We start from the raw sequence: 20,400 nt of genomic DNA, 5'->3' as shown, positions 1-20,400 counted from the left end.
ACTGTATTTATTGGGGCTTACTCTTGACTCGACTATGCTAGATTTCCCCATCTCGTCCTCATGACTACTTCCTGGAGTTGGAGTGTAAGAATTTCCATTTCACAAATGGGGAGTCAGGGCTGCAGGGAGGTTAAGTGGTGCTTTCCCCAATTTTTCACTTCTAGGCACACATAGAAAGTGCTAACATTTGAACTTCATCCTGTGGTAAAATGATAGAGCTGCTCAAGGTGAAGGTGATGGGCTTTGGTCTCCAGCTGCTGAGGTACCACCCAGCAGTGTGCTGAAGTGAGTGAGACCTCAGCACACCTCAACTTTTCCAAGACTGCAAGATGAGGAAGTCATAGTTGGAAGCCATGTTTGTCTGATTCTTGTTTCCAGATTCCTTTTTTCCCCTTGTAAATGCTAGGCTCTCTGGAAGCATCTCAAGCTAAAATAATCACTTTGCCTCTAACTTATCTTCCCCTTCTAGTTATCCTGCTGCCTGTCTCAGGTCAGGTTCCCAAGAGGCAGAACCTGTGACATCCTTGGGCAAGGTGCTTACTGAGGGGTGACCTCAGGAGATAACGTGTAAAGGAATGGGTTGAGGATCCTGGAAGGCAGGCAAAGATGAGCCTGATCCCTTGGGGAGCTCTGGAGTACCCCAGTACCCCAAAGCCCTTTTTGATCCAAAGCTGACCCTTTTGAACTCCACATCCCTCAGTCAATGGCTTTGGGCTGCCTTGTGGAATGGGTGTAATCTCCCAGACATTCCGGGCAAGGTCGCTCCCAGGGCTGAGGGTGACTCTCTGGAGATGGGCACAGCTACCAGGGAACGTACACTCAGCAGCAGAGGGACAGGACCACCAATCCGATGAAGGGGATCTGAGCTGGGCATCAAAAGCCTCTACCACACATCTCAGTGGTCAAACTGCCTTTTGTCCAACAGCTCAAACTAGAAACCCCAGACTCCTCTTTGATATCTTTCTGTTACATTATGTCATGGTCAAGTTCTCCTGGATCTATAGCAGAAATTCTGCTTGTTCTCCTCTGACTGCTGCCGGGGTTCAGGCAACCACTATTTTCCTTTTAGTCCGTTTTCCTCAAATCATTCCCAAGGCCTCATCACATCTCTTCCGACATCCATTTTCCCCTTGGCCAGTCTACACAGCTGCCAGTTAACCTTTGTGTCAGTTGATGTCATTTGACACCAGAAAAGCATCAGCTGTTTTCCAAAGCCTATAGGAGAAAATGATTGTTTCTGTAGCATGGCCCCAAATGCTCTTCCCAAGGTGGCCCATCCCACCTGTCTATCTGTGTCTCTCTCATTCTCCTACGGCACCACTGAGTCACTTGACTTCTACTCAGGTCATGATCTCAGGGTCTTGAGATCAAGCCCTGCATTGGGCTCTAGGCTGGGCGTGGAGCCTGCTTTGAAATTCTCTCTCTTTTTCCTCCCTCTGCCCCTCCCCACTCACTCTCTCTCTTTCTCTCTCTCAAAAAAAATAAAAAAAAATAAAAAAAGGTTTATTTTCTTGCTTCCCTTTTAAATATGAAAAAGTTGGAGATTATTCTAGAATGATCAGAACTTTGCCTATTTTGAATCTGCTGAGGCTCTGCTTCAACCCCCACAATGAACCCATTTTGCTCAACTTATTTTGGGGATCCAAGAGAGGTTATCCAGGTCTAAATTGAAAAGATATGGAGAAATCCTTTATTTCTCAAGGTGATGTGACTGGTATATACAGGTACTAACAAAATAAAGAGCCCAATAGAACTATTTCCCTGCAGCTTTGGTCAGGAATGGGTGGGCCTGGCTGAGGGACACAAGGTGTGAAGCTGAGAAGAAGGTGGGAGATGCTGCCCAACGTGAGTATGGGCCCAGGTATCACAGGAGATGCCCGGATGCAGCATTCCTTGGGAGTGGGCTGAGTTACTAAGGCTGCGACCACAGACAGATGGACAAAGAGAATGGGTTTGTGGAGACCGAGGAGGGCAGTCCTTCGCCTCAGGTTTAGGGAGCTAGCCAAAGCTGGATCCTGTCAAACTGCACCTTTCTTCAATGATCTTTTTCTCCATATGTCAACCTACTACTTAGAAATGTAGGGCGCCTGGGTGGCTCAGTTGGTTGGGCGACTGCCTTTGGCTCAGGTCATGATCCCGGAGTCCCGGGATCGAGTCCCACATGGGGCTCCCTGCTCAGCGGGGGGTCTGCTTCTCCCTCTGACCCTCTTCCCTCTCATGCTCTCTGTCTTTCATTCTCTCTCTCAAATAAATAAATAAAATCTTAAAAAAAAAAAAAAAGAAATGTAATGCAAGTTACTTCTTTTATTCATAGGCCAAGGTCTTTTGTTCCTTTTTGCTGCACATATTGCTGTAATGTTCACGGCAATTTAGCTGTTGGATGTGACCACAGAAATCGCTGATAGAGCACAGGGCTGTGGTTTGATGTCCATACCACACCAGGAAGCTTCAATGGGTATACGTCTCAAACTTGCACTGCAGCCTCTCCCCGAGACCAGCTGGCCCTGCCCTAGCTCTGCAGCTCTGTTTTGCTTTGCTTCTCAGTGTGTAGCTTTCAACTGTACTTTTTGGATTTCCGTTTCTTTTCAGAGAAACAGCCTTTCTCCTCTCTCTATCCATAGAAATCTCACCCATCCTTCTGCATCCCATGTAGGTGCCAGTGGCTCCCTGAAGTGACTACTCTGCATTTATCACTCATTCCTCTCCTACGGCGCTTCCAACATGCTGCCTTATGCGGCCTTGTTTGTAGGTGTTCTATATTTTTCAAATAGATGGAAAGCTTCTGGAGGGCAGAGGCTACTCTGTGGCCCTCAGAGCATCTAGCGTAACATCACAGGTACTCAATCAACGTTTGCTTTTTTTGCTTAATGAGATTGAATTAGAGTCAGAAGTTCTGATTTTCCATCTCCCCACTTAGTTTCTTCATCAAGTGAGAAACCGACAATTGCAATTAATGACAGCACGTTTTCCTTGTAGGGCCAGTTCTTCAGGACTACTGCTGAGTGGCCATCTGCACTGGGGGTGTTCATGGGGGCCAGGGGAGAAGTTTCTTCCCAAGTGCATCTCACTCCACCATGTCGGCCCTAAGCCTACCTCATGGCTTTGGTGCCTACCAGTTCTCACAGCAGGTGTATACCAATTTCAGCTGGGGAAACACATTGGAGTCTGTGGTCCAGGGATTTTTGTTCCCAGTCCTTATTCCACATTAAGTAACTGTGACTTTAGAAGAGCTTGCTTCCTATTTTTGGGAGTCACAATAAAAGGGTACAATAACCTGTAGGACCGCAGTAAGGATTATATGAGTTAATGTGTGAAAAAAAAATGAAAATGAAAATCTTGAAAAAGTAAAAAAAAAATCAGGCCTTATTTTAGGATGTGAATGTTCCCAGCATGATGCCTCAGTGCCTCAGACATAGTCTACATATTGAATGTGTTTGTGGTTTGTGACTTTATTAATTCATCTATTCATCTACCCATCCATCCACACATTATTTTATTTGTTGAGTGCTTATGGTGTATCAGATATGGTGTACCAAAATAAAAAGTCTCCCTCAGCATATGATGAGAGTGGGTGTCCCACCTGTGGAAGACTGTTCATAGGCAGTTGTGCCCCCAGGCAAATTACCCAAGTTCGGGATGAAGCATGGTTCAGAAACCCGATTGGCCGGCATACCAACAAATCTCCACTTTTCGGGTGGGTTTTCCTTCACCAAATCCTAAGCGACTGCTCCATTATCCTCCAGTGCTCATTGATTTGCTTGTGGTATGGCAGGTCCTGGCTGGTGTAGCTCTCCCTTTACAGCTGTACCTGAGAGCCAAAATGTTTGCTTGGTGGCGTGGAGTCAGATTTGGGGACTGGATATAGGGTTTGAATGTTTAAGGGCATCAGGTACATACAAGATGCATCTGTCTCCACACAAGGTGGAACACATTACGATGGACTGGATTTTTTCAAAAATATACTTTTATGTTGAAATAGTTTAAAAGACAAGAAATTACAAAAATCAGAGTTCCTGTGTACCCTTCATCCAGCTTTCCCTAATGGTAACGTCGTACATAACTATGGAACCTTTATGAAACTAAGAAATTTGCGTTGATATAATACTATTAACTCAACTGCACACTTTATTCATGTTTAACCTGGACTGGATTTGTTTTAACAAATAGATATAAGCTGCAAGCTATGAGATATGCCTGAGGTGTTATTAAAAAAGTAATAAAAAAAGATTTGATGAGCATGACTGAAGGCAGTGACTGAAGAAAAAGAAATCCATTTCACCTCCATCAATAATGATGCATACAGAGTTTAATACATCTGTAATAATTATTTAAGTATAGTCGGATTAAATGCTATAACGAAGAAGAAAAGATTTAACCATGTATAGAGTGGGGGAACCTCATCTAGAGTAGGAGGAAAACTCACCATGGCATGGTCATTTGGAGATCTGAGGATGAGTAGGAATTAACAATGAGGTAACGGGAATGTGGGGTGGTTCTTAGTTCAGAGCTTAGAGGATCATGTAAGTGTTTATCCCTGGGCTCACCTATTTCCAAGCTTTTAGGGCTGATTCTGGTTACTATTGCTGCATAGACAGCAGCCACTCTATTATTCTTACCGGTTCTGTGAATCAAGACTGTGGAAAGGGCATAGCAGGGATGGCTTATCTCTAAACATGATGTGTGAGGCCTCAGAGAGGAAGACACAAAGGTTGGCAGTGACTGGATGCTTGGGGTCTGGAATGGTGAGAAGGTCCATTCACTCATGGGTGTGGTGTCTGGGACTGCCAAGTGGAGTACCTACAGGAAGCGTCTCTATGTGGCTTGGCTTCCTCACAACATGGCGGCCCCAGAGTAGTTGGATTTCTCACGGGGGGGTGACTCAGAGCTCCGAGCATCAGTGTTCCAACACACAAGGCAAAACTGCATTGTGTTTTCTGACTTAGCCTTGTAAGTCAGATGGCATCATTTCTGACACCTTCTATTAGTTTTAAGTGAGTAACAAGCCCCTCCGGCTTCAGGAGGAGGGAGACGTGGACTCTCCTTCCCCTGAGATAGCTGACAAAGAATTTGTGACCGTTTTTGTAGAACTGCCACATTACATATCTTCACAAATAGGCCATCTGAATGGCTTTCTTCAGCTACGTGAATAGCCTTAAGTCTTACTGAGTAATTTGATCCATTAACTTGTTGTTTTGATTGTTTTATTGTTGAATTCTGAATTCTTTCCAGATTTTTGGAATCCCCTCCTGTTTATCACCTCTATGTTCCTCATATTAGGTATTTGCACTCTGTGCTGTTTTATCAGCTGTGCAACATTTGCTAGAGAAGGGGCAAACGCTTCTTCCGTTTTTAAAACAATTTCCTTTAAGATATAGAACTTGACAGCATCCTAACGTTCTGCTGCTAACGCAAGCATTCTACTGGGCTGCAGAAATGTATGACTTCAGTGTCACTCATAATTTTACAACTTAGTGTGACATACACTTCTGAAATCTCAGCTGGGCTTCTGGACTCAGAGAGTAACATGGTATCAAACTAGAAAAAAATTAATTGCTTTTGTGTTGTTGCTCCCTGCTGGTATGATTTATTTTAAAGTCTGCTGAACCCAGGGAGAAGGAGCTTTACTGTAATTCAGAAACTGACATATGCTGTTTCGCCCCCATCTCTCACAGATACTCCAAATTCAGAGCAAAGGATGTATCTGCAGTCTGGAAGGCACTGGATATTGCAACATCTATTTTATCTGACGTGACAAGAATAGAGTTACTCCACATAAGTGAATTTTATGAGCAACTGAAGTCTACCCCTTTTGAGTGCCAATGTATTTTATAAAACTTCTAATTTTTTTAGAATAAAATATAACATGTATTATACTCATTTCCCTGTTTTCTTAGATGTAGGATGATCAACCATCTTGGTTTGTCTGGGACTTGCCCTGTTTTAGCACTGGGAGTCCCAAGTCCTGGGAAAGGTCCTAGGCAGGGTAAACTGGGAGAGATGGCCATCCTACATTTAGATATGGACTTGATTTCACTGCTTTCTGATTGCTCTGTTTTGTTGGTAGGGACCCAGCTGTGTTGAATGTTATAATCCAATGATGCCCTCAGGATGATTGAGGCATATAGCACCGTGTGCCTTCAGACCCTATGATGGGACAGTCGCCTCTCTGCTCTGCTCATTTGTGTGAGGAACTACCTACAGTTCAATGTTACTCCCAAGTGTGCAGGCTTTGTAAGTTGTTTTCACCTGTGCCCCCCAGGGACCTTGTTGGTTTTCAGGACTCTCATCGAGATGATGGAGGTCACTACAGTTTGGCTTCTGGATAAATGGGGTCGTTGTTATCAAAATAATTTAATGAGCAAAACTGACTCAGGACAGAGGCAATCATGACAAATTACTTTTGAGTGATTTTACTTAGTGGGAAAGAAAACTTATCTGAAGAAATTATGAAGCAGGTGTGTCACCCATACCTTAGACCCTCTGGTGGAACAGATTTGTTTCCCCCCAAATTGGCGTGCCTGCATTCCTTTATCTTTAGGATCTCAATTTAATTAGGAATATGATATTAAACCAGAGAGAATATCATTGCTTTAGTTTTGTTTCTCCATGTAAAAGGGATACTCGAAAGCCTTGAGGAAAAGGAAGGAGGACCACTTGGGTCTATTTTATTTTATTTATTTATTTTTAGAAGATTTTATTTATTTATTTTGACAGAGAGAGACAGCGAGAGAGGGAACACAAGCAGGGGCAGTGGGAGAGGGAGAAGCAGGTTTCCCGCTGAGCAGGGAGCCTAATGCAGGGCTCGATCCCAGGACCCTGGGATCATGACCTGAGCCGGAGGCAGACGCCCAATGACTGAGCCACCCAGGTGCCCCGCTTGGGTCTATTTTAGACAGGTGAAAGGAGAATTGCCCTGGGAGGAGTCTGCCAACATAGAAGCAGCATACCAGATCACCATGGCTGGTCACACAGGATGTGTCCCTGGAGAAAAAGAGCAAAGCCTGCTTCAGGGTTCCTCTTCCCCATCTTACTTCATCTAAGTAAGATGAAGTTCTTATTTAAACAAAGGGGCCACATGAATATCCTGCTCCGTGGTCTGCCTCTGCCTTCTATCAGAAACATGCATATATTTTGTAGAGCATATAAAAAACAAGTTTGATGAAGAGGAAGTGAAAAAGCAAAATGCATTGACTTGGTTTCTATTTAAAACCTAGTTGTGGCTTCTGTGGCCTTCATCCACTCAGTGTTTTTTTCGGAGATGAATTTACAAGGCATTCCTGTGCATTTTATCACGCCTACGCTATATAAGGTACAGTGTAAAATGTTTTGAGGGTACAGAAAAATAAAGATAATTTTTTTCCTTAAGAAATGCAGCATCTGGTTTGGGAATGACATGTATAGGTCAAATGTTGCCAGGTATTGCCAGCCTGGGCATATTTATGAGGTCACATTTACAGTAGCATCCAATTTTTGATGGCTTTGAATTCTACATTTTCCCATCTGGGAACTTAGCTATCTCTGAGAGCTTATATATCAGTTAGGGTTCCAGTAGGAAACAGATGGAACATTCAGGCTGAAAAATTAATAAAGGGACTATTCTAAGAGGTGTGGCCAAGGTTTAGGAGAAGCAATAAGGGATGGTGTGGTAAATGCAAGCTAGCAATGATAGGAGCTGTTAGTCTTGGGCCTGAAGGGACAAAGAGAAGGGCTACCAGAACTTGCAGAGAGAGAGAGAGCGCTATATGGAAAGGGTGCCTTGTCAGAAGCCGAGATTAGCAGGGAAGCAACTGGGGGAAAAACACCCTTACCACATCTTGCCCCCCTGCACCTCCCCCTGGGCTCCTGGTGGTGTTCTCCATTTGTGAAACCAACCAGAAGCCAATGGGCAAGGAAGCCCACTGGTGCAGTCCACACAGGTCACCCTTCCTGGGCACAGAGCAGAGCAGAGAAGGTGGAGAGTAGATCTGGAGGTTCAGATGGAAGATGTCAAGCACACTGATTTCAGAGCATTCGTAAGGTGATATCCCCTTGTCCTTCCTCTTTTGTTCTGGCTTCCTTTGTTTAAGATCCATGGCCTGCAAAATGATCTAAAGGATTTTCTCCATTGACACTGCTCCTGGGGTGACTAATAAAATGTCTGAAGTTCTTGCCAATGTGTTCTCTTCCAGCGTACCTGTGTTAGTCTGAGTCCTCTGAGCAATAGATGCCAAGACAGGATTAAATGCAAAGACTTCGCTAGGGGAAGTGCTGAAGAGAGAAAATGGGGATGAGCTGGCAAGGCTGGGAAACTGATCCCACGTGAAGGAGAGGTGGGTAGAAGCATCCTAGGCTGCAATGTAGTCTAAGGGAGGTTCTGCAAGGTTGATGGGGAGCCTTCAAAGCAAAGTCTTCATGAGAGGAGTGCTGTGTTTTGCTAGTCCTGACTCATTCACTCCTTGGTTGGAAGCAGCCTTGGCCAGATGTGGTGATGAACCTTAGAGCACAACAGCTAGACCCTGATTAGATTATGCTTTTCATAATTGGGGATCTGTGAGGGGCATTCTCATGTGCCCCTTTCCCCCCATTTCCCAGAGCTGCTAGTCCCCAGGAATTTGGAGTGGTGTTAGAATCCTAGAGAAAGGGGTCAGAGAATGACTTTCTCCCTTGACCTCCTCAAGTTTGCTTCATAGCCGTGAGCAAAAATTTTTGTGCCAAGATTTCATAAACTCTCATAGAAATAGCTTCCTGGGGAACAGTGTCAATGTCTGGGGGTGGGCATGACTACCTCTGTTGTGGTGGGAGGAGAACCATGGTCAGGCTGTCTTCTGAGGAACATCTGTCCTTATTATTGGGTCACAGACCTGAGCTCAAGACTTTACTTAGATTTTCTGTATGAGGGAATTTGGAGTATGATTAGATGTCTAGAGGTTGTGTTTGCTTGGCAAAATTAGATCTATACCTAGATTTGGGGGTCTTGAGGTGGATGAGGGAACTCACAGAGGGGAGTACTTGAGACTCCCCAAGCTTTCAGGTGGCATACCACTTGCTGTAGAGTTCTACAACTTCTCGTTTTAGGCCTTGGAACATTAAATGGCTCATTTCTCTTCATTTCTTTAACAGGAGAGCTTGAGTGCCCACCAGGAAGTTCCTAGAGCACAGAAGCCGAGGTCATTAGGATTCTTTTGGTTAAGAATGGAGAAGTAAACCTACCCATAAGAAATTTGGGGTGCTTTTGGATAAAATCTTGACAGCTAGGCTGGCATCAGAGTTATGCTATGTTCTCATGCATTAAATCTAGTCTTATGGGGGATGCTTCCCAGGTCTGCGATGATCCTTTGAGGTGGAGACTCAGGGCTATCAAATTCTACCAGAAAGTTTCCCCTCCCGAAGGAAAGGTCAGGAAAAGATGAGAATTTCTTCTGGTCAGGAACCACTGGGCATAGGCTGACATGGTCAGGAAGCTGGTGATATAAATTGGAATGGATGGTGGGACAGAGACAGAAAAGTCAGACATGAACCAATGAAAAAGGTGGCTGGTGTTGACTTCCTGGGCCTGCTTGTTCTCTGATTCTTTATCAAATTGATGGGGATCTGTGAGGGGCATTCTCATGTGCCCCTTTCCCCCCATTTCCCAGAGCTGCTAGTCCCCAGGAATTTGGAGTGGTGTTAGAATCCTAGAGAAAGGGGTCAGAGAATGACTTTCTCCCTTGACCTCCTCAAGTTTGCTTCATAGCCGTGAGCAAAAATTTTTGTGCCAAGATTTCATAAACTCTCATAGAAATAGCTTGTCAAACTAATGACAGAGACCCATGGTCTGGGTGATGAGTACAAGTCAAGGGCCTCTTCTTGGTCCAGAAAGCGAGGTCAGAAGGGAGGGAGGAAAGTAAAACAACGGAAAGGGTTAGTGGGCCCTTTCTTAGGAAGACTTTGAACAAGTCACTTCCTTTCTCTGTTTCCTTAGACGCACAGTCCTGTAGGGAGAGTGTCAGCCCATAGCAGGGAACTCACGAGTCATTTCCCTGGATGAAAAGACTGTTCATGAATGGGGACCAGCTCTCCGCTGGCCCTGTGTCTTGGGCCCTGTGTTTGGCCACTGACTTACTGGCAAATACTTTCGATTGCTGAATGCCTGTTTGTCTCACTGGGTGGACTTTTACTTAAAATTCTTATCTGGGGCACATGCAGTAAGTGGAGAAAAATGTGAGACACTCTTTCTTTAGTCATTAATAAAAGTCCCTGAGGAAAAAGCCTAAGTAGCTTGTGTTAATCATTAAACTTGCCCTATGGTCAGTTCTGAACTCTTACTTTGGTGCATGTTTGGCCAGGACACAAAGGAGTTAGGTGAGTTACAGTCCAGCATGAGTGGGTTACCTGCACAGTAGCTATGCGCTGGGCTCTAACCAGAAAACACAGTCGTCGGTTCTCATCAGAGAGAGACAAGATCATTTAGAAAGGAAAGATAATCTCTCCCTCGAGTCACAACGAGAAAGAAACAGAAAAGGTACTGTGTGATTCAGAAATGTCTCTGCTCTCTGTTCTCTAGGTATTGCATCTCTTGCCAATGTCTGGGTGAACAAAAGGAAATGGAGGTTATGTATTAGCAACCTACCACTCTGTCTCTGAGTTCTAAAGGAGGGGAGGGTAACAGGGAAGGGAGGAAAAGAGGAAGGGGAGGAATGGGAGCAGAGAGAGACAGGGGCTAGGAGGAGACTTGACCAAATGCACACAGCTCTTGTTTGATTGGAAATTCTCTGGTTGGGAGAATTAAGTGGAGGCTGAGTTTATCCTTAGGAAGAATTAGTGGATTAATCATGTTAAGAAAAATTACACTTATTATTGATTTGACTGCTCTATTCTAGAGGAAAAGATGTAGGTCTGAGCATAGAACTTTAAGAAAACCAGTGTGTAAATATTGACTTCTGTTGTCCCAAGCTGGGAAGCAGGCATTGAAATGAAATATTAAAATCATGCAGCCAGATTGAAAATGGACTCTCCTGTGCTGAGAATATTCTGTTGGGTGTAATAGACAAGTCAGATCCTGTTCTTTGGACTGAATAGCAAATACTCCTGGGCACCTTTCTCTATGCGGTAGATGTATTTCTGAAAATTGAATGTTTTAAAATTGAATTCTATTCCAAATAGATGTAAAAAGGTAGAGAATTTTGCAACCTATAGGAACACTTGTTGAATCCACTTGGATATTATAGATTTCCCTTCATAAATGTAAGTAGCCTCTATCCCTAACCCATCCACCAGGGACTTGAAGGCATGTACTCAGATTGCCTCTGTTTTCCCAGCTCCTCGCACAGTGCCCAGCATATACTAGGAATATAATAAACGTTTGTGGAATTTAATTAAATATAGATTATTTCATATATTGGGTTATCTTAATCAGGACAGTCCTATAAGTTTATTCTAAGTTGCATGCAGATATTCTTTTTTTCTGTGAGTTTATTGTGGCTTTTATGTTTTCTGAAAGGGTGTAACTATTTTTGCTAGTTTCAGTGTTTTCTTAAAAATATAAATTAAATGTATATTTAGTAATATATACACGTATTTAGTTCTGTCAATTTTTTAAACTTTTATTTTTTTATTATTTTTTAATTTTTATTTTTATTTTAATTCCGGTATAGTTAACATACAGTGTTATATTAGTTTTAGCTGTACCATATTGATTCAACAATTCTATTGAACAATAGAGTAACATACAGAATTGTGATTCAACAATTCTGTATATTACTCAGTGCTTATCAAGATGAATGTACTCTTAATCCCTTTCACCTACTTCACCCATCCCCCCACCCAGCTCCCTTCTGGTAATCCTCTATTTGTTCTCTGTAGTTAAGAGTCTGTTTTTTGGTTTGTCTCTTTTTCTTCCCCTTTGTTTATTTGTTTTGTTTCTTAAATTCCACATATGAGTGACATTATATGGTACTTGTCTTTTCCTGACTGGCTTATTTCACTAGCATTTTACTCTCTAGGTCCCTCCATGTTGCAAATGGCAAGATTTCATACTTTTACATGGCTGAGTAATATTCCATTGCATATTTTATCCACATCTTTATCCATTCATCTATCAGTGGACACATGGGCTGCTTCCATAATTTGGCTATTGTTGATAATGCTGCAATAAACGTAGCGGTGCATAGATCCAAATTAGTGTTTTTATATCCTTTCGAATTAGTGTTTTTGTATTCTTTGGGTAAATATCCAGTAGAATTTTTTAAACTTTTAGAGAATTTCACAGCCAGTATTTTTCAGAGGAATTTGTCTGTGTCCTCTGACTTGGGGGGTGCCCCGGGAGGAGCTCAGCAGCCTGTCCAGAGCAGTCATCAGGGCTTTATCCAAGGCATATGGTTTTTAGCTAGGCTTCCATGGATTCTGCCCATCTCACATGTGTGAAAGTCATTTCTTTCAGATTAGGTAAACCGGGCATAAAATTTTAAAATATATATTTACCAGTTAAAATTTACTGAATACTGTGTGGGACCTTTGCACAGAGATGGTTGTGGAAATAGAAGACTGGGCCCTGGACCTCTTAGAGGAAGGGATAACTTAAAAGAAGAGGTATATTGCACTACATGGCCCAGGCTGCCCAGGATATAAGCTAGAGGTTCAGAGAGGAAAGGGCAATGAGAAATGGAATGGCTGGGGGTTAGAGGAGGTCACTGAGATGATGTGAAGTGCTGGTTGACCTGAGTTGGACATGGACAATCAGAGGCTCCTCAGCCCCTCCTCTGTCCCCCTGTTCCCACAGTGTGAGACGTCTTCAAGGAGACAGCCTTGAGATAGTGATGTGTTGTTGAGACTCTCTGGATGGTCTACGTGACTAACTTCAGTTAAGGCCTTTATACAGACTTTTCAGATTCAGGCAGGCAGATATGGAGAGCTACTCCTATTGGGGCTGCCCAAGACAAGCCTCATATCTAAATTCCCTTGCTTATTAGACCTGCTACTTACCAATCTGGAGCAGCCTGCCTCTTTCTTCGGTCTCTTCTTGCCCTTGAGTACAAGAGCGTTTTCAAGCCAACAATTGGCCATCCAGCCAGGAGACCAAAGACACGGGCCTTAGGAAAGGGGTATCTGCAGGGGAAATCCTGCACTGCCAGCAGTCTCCATGCAGGGAGGGGTGGCCTGGATGTGAGATGCTTGTGGACTACCACATGAGTGCCGGGACACCAGAAAGTGCCAGCCGGACCCATGAACTGCGTAGAGCACCTGGTGGCAGAGAGAGGGAAATGAAGATCTGCTGCAGTGGGCTCTCCTCTGCTCTGGGCCGTTTGGCCAGACCCCAATGCCCCATTCCAGGCTGAAGCTCAAAGCTAGAAAGTTGGAAGAAGAGCTGACATTAGAGAAGGACGTGCAGATGTCCACCCACTACCCTGCTGGCTCTGGGGCTGGCAGACCAGGTGGAAGAGCAGGATAATCAGTTGGAGAACTTCTTGTAGATCCCAGCACTTAGCGACAAAGCATGGTTGGGATGCTAAGAGGTGGAATCCCTGGGGAAGTGAGGAGAGCAAGGAGGAGGATGTTGAAACACGGACAAAGCGCCCCATGCCATCCTGTCCCTAATACAAAGGAAAGCAAAAAGCATAGCAACAGCAACCCCAGGCAGCCGGGGCAGCCACCAGTTCAGGAAACATTCAGGAGGAGAGAATATAGTCCCACTGAATTTATTGATACAGATGCCATATTCCAGCAAAGGGTAAGTATCCAGGCATGGTTAGTGTAGCTATGGGATGGATACAAGGGGCCATGTCATTTCTCTGAATAAGCAGGAGCCAGGGAAGACGAGTAATATCGCCACATACTCTGCCCTCCAGCTGTGTCTGCGATGTTCGGGGGTTCAAGGGACCCTTCCTTATAGATTAGATTATTCTAGCCCATAGGGAGGCTTGGCCTAACAAGGGGGCTCTCCCTGGGTACAAGAGGTTGTGGAAATCTATAGAGAGTGTACCACAAATTCTGAGAGAATTGGAAATGAGACAGGGAATTGATGCCCCTGTCTTTGAAGGCCCCGATCAGGCCACATTCACGGCAAGAATGAAAGCCAAGATCTCCAGCGTGCCCTCAGTACCTGGTATGGGATGCTGAGATCCATGCTGAGTCCAATCGTGGGATAAGACATTGATGATGTTGGGCAATCCATCACTGATCTAGGCAAAACTGACAAATCCTGTAAGTGGGAATGGGCTGCGATAAAGACCTGAGACAGAGAGGGAACTCAAAAAGCTGAAAATCTATTCCAATTGGCTGTAAAGGGTCTGATAAAAGTAATGAGGACGTCACTGTGGTTTGACATCCTTGCTTGCAGGACTCCACCCTGAAAACATAGCCTGGCAATCCAGTGCTCTGTTGGTCAGCCTGTGGAAAACTTTAAACCGGAACAACAGTTCAGACCAGTTCCATTGGCCCTTACCATCCTTGCTGCCCCATCTGCTCCAGCAGAGGCCACAAGGATACAGTCCTATTTGGGGTGGGTGCCTTCCACACCTTCCATATAGGAGGCAGCTCAGGATCGCCTCCAGGTTAGGGCCAGTAAAGGAGGTTAGAGGCCTCACGTTCAGCTCACTGTTCACTGGTCCACCGGAGATTATCAAAAGGTGATGGCTCTGGTGGATACCGAAGCCCAATGCACTCTAATGCACGGTAACCCTCAGAAGTTTTCTGGTCCCCTGAGCACCATTGACAGTTATAGAGGACAAATAGGTATGGTCAGGAAGTTCGCTTTGACACCACAAATTGGGCATTCTTCTCCACAAGAATACAAGGTTATATTTATTTTTTTAAAGATTTATTTATTTAGGGGTGCCTGGGTGGCTCAGTCATTAGGTGTCTGACTTTGGCTCAGGTCATGATCCCAGGGTCCTGGGTTCCAGCCCCGCATCAGGCTCCCTGCCCAGCGGGAAGCCTGCTTCTCCCTCTCCCACTCCCCCTGCTTGTGTTCCCTCTATCGCTGTGTCTCTCTTTGTCAAATAAATAAATAAAATATTAAAAAAAACTAAAAAAAAAAAAGAAAAAGATTTATTTATTTTATCGAGAGAGAGTGCATGCTCGCAGGTGGGAGGGGCAACGGGAGAGGGAGAGAGAGTCTTAAGCAGACTCGGTGCTCAGCTGGAACCAGAGCCGGACACTGAACTGACTGGGCCACCCAGGTGCCCCAAGAACACAAAGTTTCTCTTGCCAGAGAGCACATTGGGCATCCATAGCCTACAAGGTCAAACTCTGCAAACCTGAATTGGTGAATTCTGCCTCCAGGTTAGAGTAATCAAACCAGTGCTGAGGGGATGCGCCAGTTGGGAATCAGGAAGTCTACCACCCCCTTGAAAATGCTAATTGTCAAATAGTACAAATTGCTTGGGGGACACAAGGAACTAGGAAAACTATCTAAGAACCATATCGGGTAGGTATTGTATATACTGCCCATAATACTTTCAACAGCTCTGTACGGCCAATAAAAGAGCCAGGTGGCTCATGGAGGATGATAGTAGACTATCGAAAATTGACGAATGTCATGCCCCCCCAACCAGGTGGCTGTGCCCAACATTGCCACCATCCTAGATACCTTGACCACCATCCTAGAAATGTACCATGCTGTGCCAGACTTAACAAAAGCTTTTTTCAGTCTACCACTGGCCACTGAGTCATAAGATCAATTTGCCTTCATGTGGGAGGGGCAACAATGGGCCGGCCATTCAGATACTTCTCCAAGCTACTTGCACAGCTCCACAGTATATTCCCAGATGGTAATCTGAGATCTCTCCCTCTTCTCCTTCCCCACATCAATAAAAATGGGTCCATTACACTGATGATATCATATTAAAATGTGAAGACTAGTCTCTGTGGCAGGACACTTTGCAGGATTTGCCGAAACATCTGTGCGGGAGAAGATGGGCAGTGAACCCACAGAAAATTCAAGGCCAAGGCCCTACCGTAAAGTTTTGAGGAGTTGTTTGGTTGGATAAGATGCATGTTATCCTGGAATCTGTGATTGATAAGATGCAAGCCTATCCAAACCAGTGATTTGGTTAATGCAGTAACAGCGTGTCCTGTTTGTTCTAAATAATATCCAAGGCAACTACTAAAGGAGTCTGGGACCATCAACTGGAGTTTCCAACTAGTCAGGGATTGATTTTAATGGTCCCTTCCCTCTGAGTGTGGGTTCTAAATATGGCTTGTTTTATATGGGCACTGTATCTGGCTTAACCCAAGCTATCCCCTGTCACAGCACAACCAGGTTGCTACCATTAGGGAATTAGAGAAGCTAAGTACCATGTACAGATACCCTTATTGAATAGACAGTGATAGGAGGTCACATTTCAAAGGTCGTGATATACAAGACTGGGCAAAAGAACATGACATCGAGTGGAGGGTCCTTCTCCCTTATAACCTATAAGCAGCAGGATTGGTAGAAAGGAAAAATGTAATATTAAAGCAGCAGATTAAATTACTAATAAGCAAAGTCATTTGGCTGGCTGGGCTAAAATACTATCCCAGGCTTTAATACATTTGAATGAAAAATCAGTAGGACCCTTTGCCCCATATACCAGACTGGGGACCCCTACTGAGACACCCCAAATGGCAAAGATATGGAAGTCATGGAAAACAGCCATTGCCCCATTTCTCATGTGGCTCAAGGTGCGATGCTGCTGAGAACACCAAACCCCATCATACCTGGGAAAGGCATTATCTACGGCAGTTACAATGAGATGTCCTACTGGAAAGGGTGAATGACTTCGCATCCCTGGTAAATGGGAACTACTCAGTCTCCTCTGGGATCCAGTTGTTCTGTGGCAAGCTGGACCTGTCCAAACACACTATGCTTGGAGTGGAACATGCACCACTGAAAGAGGGAGAAGGTGAGGGTCCTGGTCTGGCATTCATCTCCTCTCATCTACCTCCCCAGCCACCATGTACGGTATGCACAACCAGGTCAAGTTCCTAAAGCTGCCAACTTCCCTCTCCTCAAGGCCAGGTGAGCATGTTCTATTTGCCACTGGTACAGTAATTTGGCCACCGTCTTTGTCCCTCCATTGGCCTGGAGGACATCATAAAACACATAGAAACCCTCACTACATTAACACAGCAAGCCTTAAATGATAGCCGGCAAAGTCTGTCCTTACTGAACACCGAAATGTCTCTAATGAGAAAAACTATCCTCCAAAATAGGATGGCTTTGGACATTATTGTTGCCTCAGGAAGAGGTACCTATGCCAATCTCCAGAGCGTTGTTTGTTCAGACTTGTGAGAGTCTGCTAATTAAATCACAAAGACACAAGTGAATGCCCTGAGCCATTCGACCCCCATGCTAGGGGACTTAGTAAATGGATGGTTTGGTCATGGGGCTCTTGATGGAAAAAATTGTTACTTATTTTGGGGATCATGATTTTAGTCTGTGTTTTCTCTTGCACGTGCTGTGGTGTTGCTGTGGAATCTGCCTCTAAGTGCAGCCGGAGAGCCGCCAAATGAGCCACCTCGATGCTGGCGGAAGCCCTTGCGGACTGTTCAGGGCACATTGCAGAAGAGATTGTAAACACTGGTCAGGAGGGGTGGCGTGTTGGGAGGAGGGGTCATGGAGAGGACGTGACCTCCAGTCGACCAGAAAGCTGACCCCGGCAGTCGGGCAATTGGAGGCTCCTCACTCCTCCCCCGTCCTTGAAAGGTACACTCCGCCCTCCTTTCCCACAGTGGCGACCGTTTTCAAGGACGCACGGCCTTGAGAGAACAATGTGGTGCTGAGCCTACCTGCCTGGTATGGTTTGAACCCGGTTGAGGCCTCTATACAAGCGTTGAAGATTCAGGCAGGCAGGTGCGCAGATCTACTCGTCCTGAGGGCGCCCAAGACTAGCCTGTATGTACGTTTCCTTGCTTGTTGAACCTGCCGCCTTCCAGTCCGGAGAGGTCTGTCTGCCTCTTTCCTCCGTCTCTCCTTACCCTCCGGGTAAGGGGGCAGCAGACGAACACAGGGGACAGATTCTGTGGAGGAGGTAGCTCCTGAGTAGTGCCAGGAAGGGAAGTAAGGCCAGGATTTCATTAGGCCATGAGAGACTTTGGGGAGTACAGAAGGCAGCCCCAGGAGCCAAGGAAGGGGCTGACCTGACAAAGGCTTGTCTGCGAGGTGATGGGGAGAACCATCTGTTGCAATGCAGGGTTCGCTTTGGAAAGCGGTGCAGGGAAACTTGGAAAGGTAAGGTCCCAGATCGTGGCCAACGGAGAAATCAGAGACAGGGCTTTGCATTGGAAATAGAGAGCCTTTGAAAGAAAAACTAACATGCCTGGGGATGTGCCAGGCCCTGTGTTAATTTCTTGTATATATCACCTCAGTTAATGCTGATAAAGATCCTGAGAAGTATTCTTCTTTTTTTAGAAACATATTTTATTTACTTATTTTAGAGAGAGAGAGAGAGAGAAAGAGAAGCAAGTGCAAACAGGGGGAAGAGCAGAGGGAGAGAGAGAATCTCAAGTGGACTCCCTGCTGAGCACAGAGCAGGCTGGGGGCCTCAATCGCACTACCCTGAGATGTGACCTAGGCGGAAATCAGGAGCGGGCTGCTTAACGGGCAGAGCCACCTAGGAGCCCCACTGAGAGGTATTCTTATCATTTTATGAATGATGGCGGTTTTGCATTGAATTAAAAGCATTAAGCAGAACAATGGCACAATAAAGGCAGGGTTTAGGGAAGCTAGGCCTGGTGGACTGGGCCAGCATTCCAGAGGAACAGGGTAGAGAGACCCTGGCATCCTGGGGTACAGTTTGGAGGGTCCAGCTTTTGCTTCCTGTTTCTTTCCTCCCTTTCTCCTCTGCTGTGAGGACATGACAGTTTACCCCCAAATTCCCATTAGTACCATTTTTTTTTTTAACACCATACCATACTTAACATTTGCTTTGTTAAACTTTTTACTCTTTTGTGTTGATTGGTTTCCTGGAGGACTGAGACTCTTCTGTAAACAAAACAAAACAAAACAACCTCCCCCTACCCCCCACCCTACAACCACTATTAACTAGTATCTTGAGATCTAGAATTTATTATTTTTTAAATTAAGCTTTTGTTCAATAATTGAGTTAATGAAAGAGGCTGTTCTTATTTACCCAGCTTAAACATGAATAAAATAAGTTGGTGGGAGAGGGGGAGGGGGTCGGATAGTGATGATTTTACACAAGATTCTTAGATTATCCTTTTCTCCTGAGCTTGGGAAGATGGTGGGTCCCTTTGAAGACTCTAGGGCCGTGTTGGTATCACTTCCTTAATTTTCCAAGTTTTGGCACAGTCAAGTAATAGTATGTGAGCAAAAATGATGGTAATTTTTCATTTTTTTTTTTTTTTATAAAGCACGAAAGCTACACTGCTCCCACAAAATTGAAAATTTTGAGAGGACTGATTTAAGTGGACAGGATGACTGTCTGGCTGATCTCTCTGATGAGGATGGAAATACTACTTCTGGCAGGTGAGTAGGATGTGTTCTGAAGGAATTATAGATAGAACACAACAAGTTACCTTGAGAACTAGTTTATCGATACTTAAAATATTATTTGGGGGAAAGTCTGAAGTATGTGCTCTGGGTTTAAATTTTCACTGCTTAGAGATTACTTTTTCCTGTTTAGTAGTTGAGGCTATGTATTAGTTATGAATATATAGTTTAAAAAATTTTTTAAATTTAATTAATTAATTTATTTTTTATTGTTATGTTAATCACCGTACATTACATCATTAGTTTTAGATGTAGTTCCATGATTCATTGTTTGCGTATAAGACCCAGTGCTCCATGCAGAACGTGCCCTCTTTAATACCCATCACCAGGCTAACCCATCCTCCCACCCCCCTCCCGTCTAGAACCCTCAGTTTGTTTTTCAGAGTCCATCGTCTCTCATGGTTCGTCTCCCCCTCCGATTTCCCCCCCTTCATTCTTCCCCTCCTGCTATCTTCTTCTTCTTTTCTTTTTTAACATATAATGTATTATTTGTTTCAGAGGTACAGATCTGTGATTCAACAGTCTTGCACAATTCACAGTGCTCACCATAGCACATACCCTCCCCGATGTCTATCACCCAGCCACCCCATCCCTCCCACCCCCCGAATATATACTTTTTTAATGGCCAATGGAGGTTGCTGTTATAGTCTTGAGCTTCTAATAATAACTTATAACCTTCTTTTTATAGTTCCTTTTTGAGCCTTATGATGTAATTCTTTTTAGATTTTACTGCTTTGTCTTCCCAAAGGGAATAGCTTATCTTGTCTTAGAGGTTAATGACTGCTTGTATCAAACTCTTCATTTCTCAAATCACGTCTCTAATTTTCTTTGTGAATTTGGTTATCCTCGGTATCTTTTTTTTAAAAAGATTTTATTTATTTATTTGACAGAGAGAGACACAGCGAGAGAGGGAACACAAGTAGGGGGAGTGGGAGAGGGAGAAGCAGGCTTCC

At 44.5% G+C, this 20,400-nt stretch overlaps 1 protein-coding gene across 1 annotated transcript in view; it reads left to right on the top strand.

The window, feature by feature from the left end:
• The first annotated feature begins 19,334 nt into the window (after positions 1 to 19,334).
• PKHD1 (PKHD1 ciliary IPT domain containing fibrocystin/polyductin) overlaps positions 19,335 to 20,400 on the top strand; it is a 453,232-nt gene continuing 452,166 nt past the window's right edge. Inside the window, exon 1 of the mRNA XM_064597023.1 lies at positions 19,335 to 19,423. Within this exon, the coding sequence (XP_064453093.1) occupies positions 19,372 to 19,423 (52 nt within the window). The 5' untranslated portion in view covers positions 19,335 to 19,371. The remainder of the gene's footprint in view (positions 19,424 to 20,400) is intronic.

Source organism: Mirounga angustirostris, unplaced genomic scaffold (assembly GCF_029215605.1).
Source record: "Mirounga angustirostris isolate CCGP_5_RB_7025 unplaced genomic scaffold, mMirAng1.0.hap1 SCAF_8, whole genome shotgun sequence".
In the NCBI taxonomy this organism is placed as follows: domain Eukaryota; kingdom Metazoa; phylum Chordata; class Mammalia; order Carnivora; family Phocidae; genus Mirounga; species Mirounga angustirostris.
This window is presented reverse-complemented; position numbering and strand designations above follow the sequence as displayed.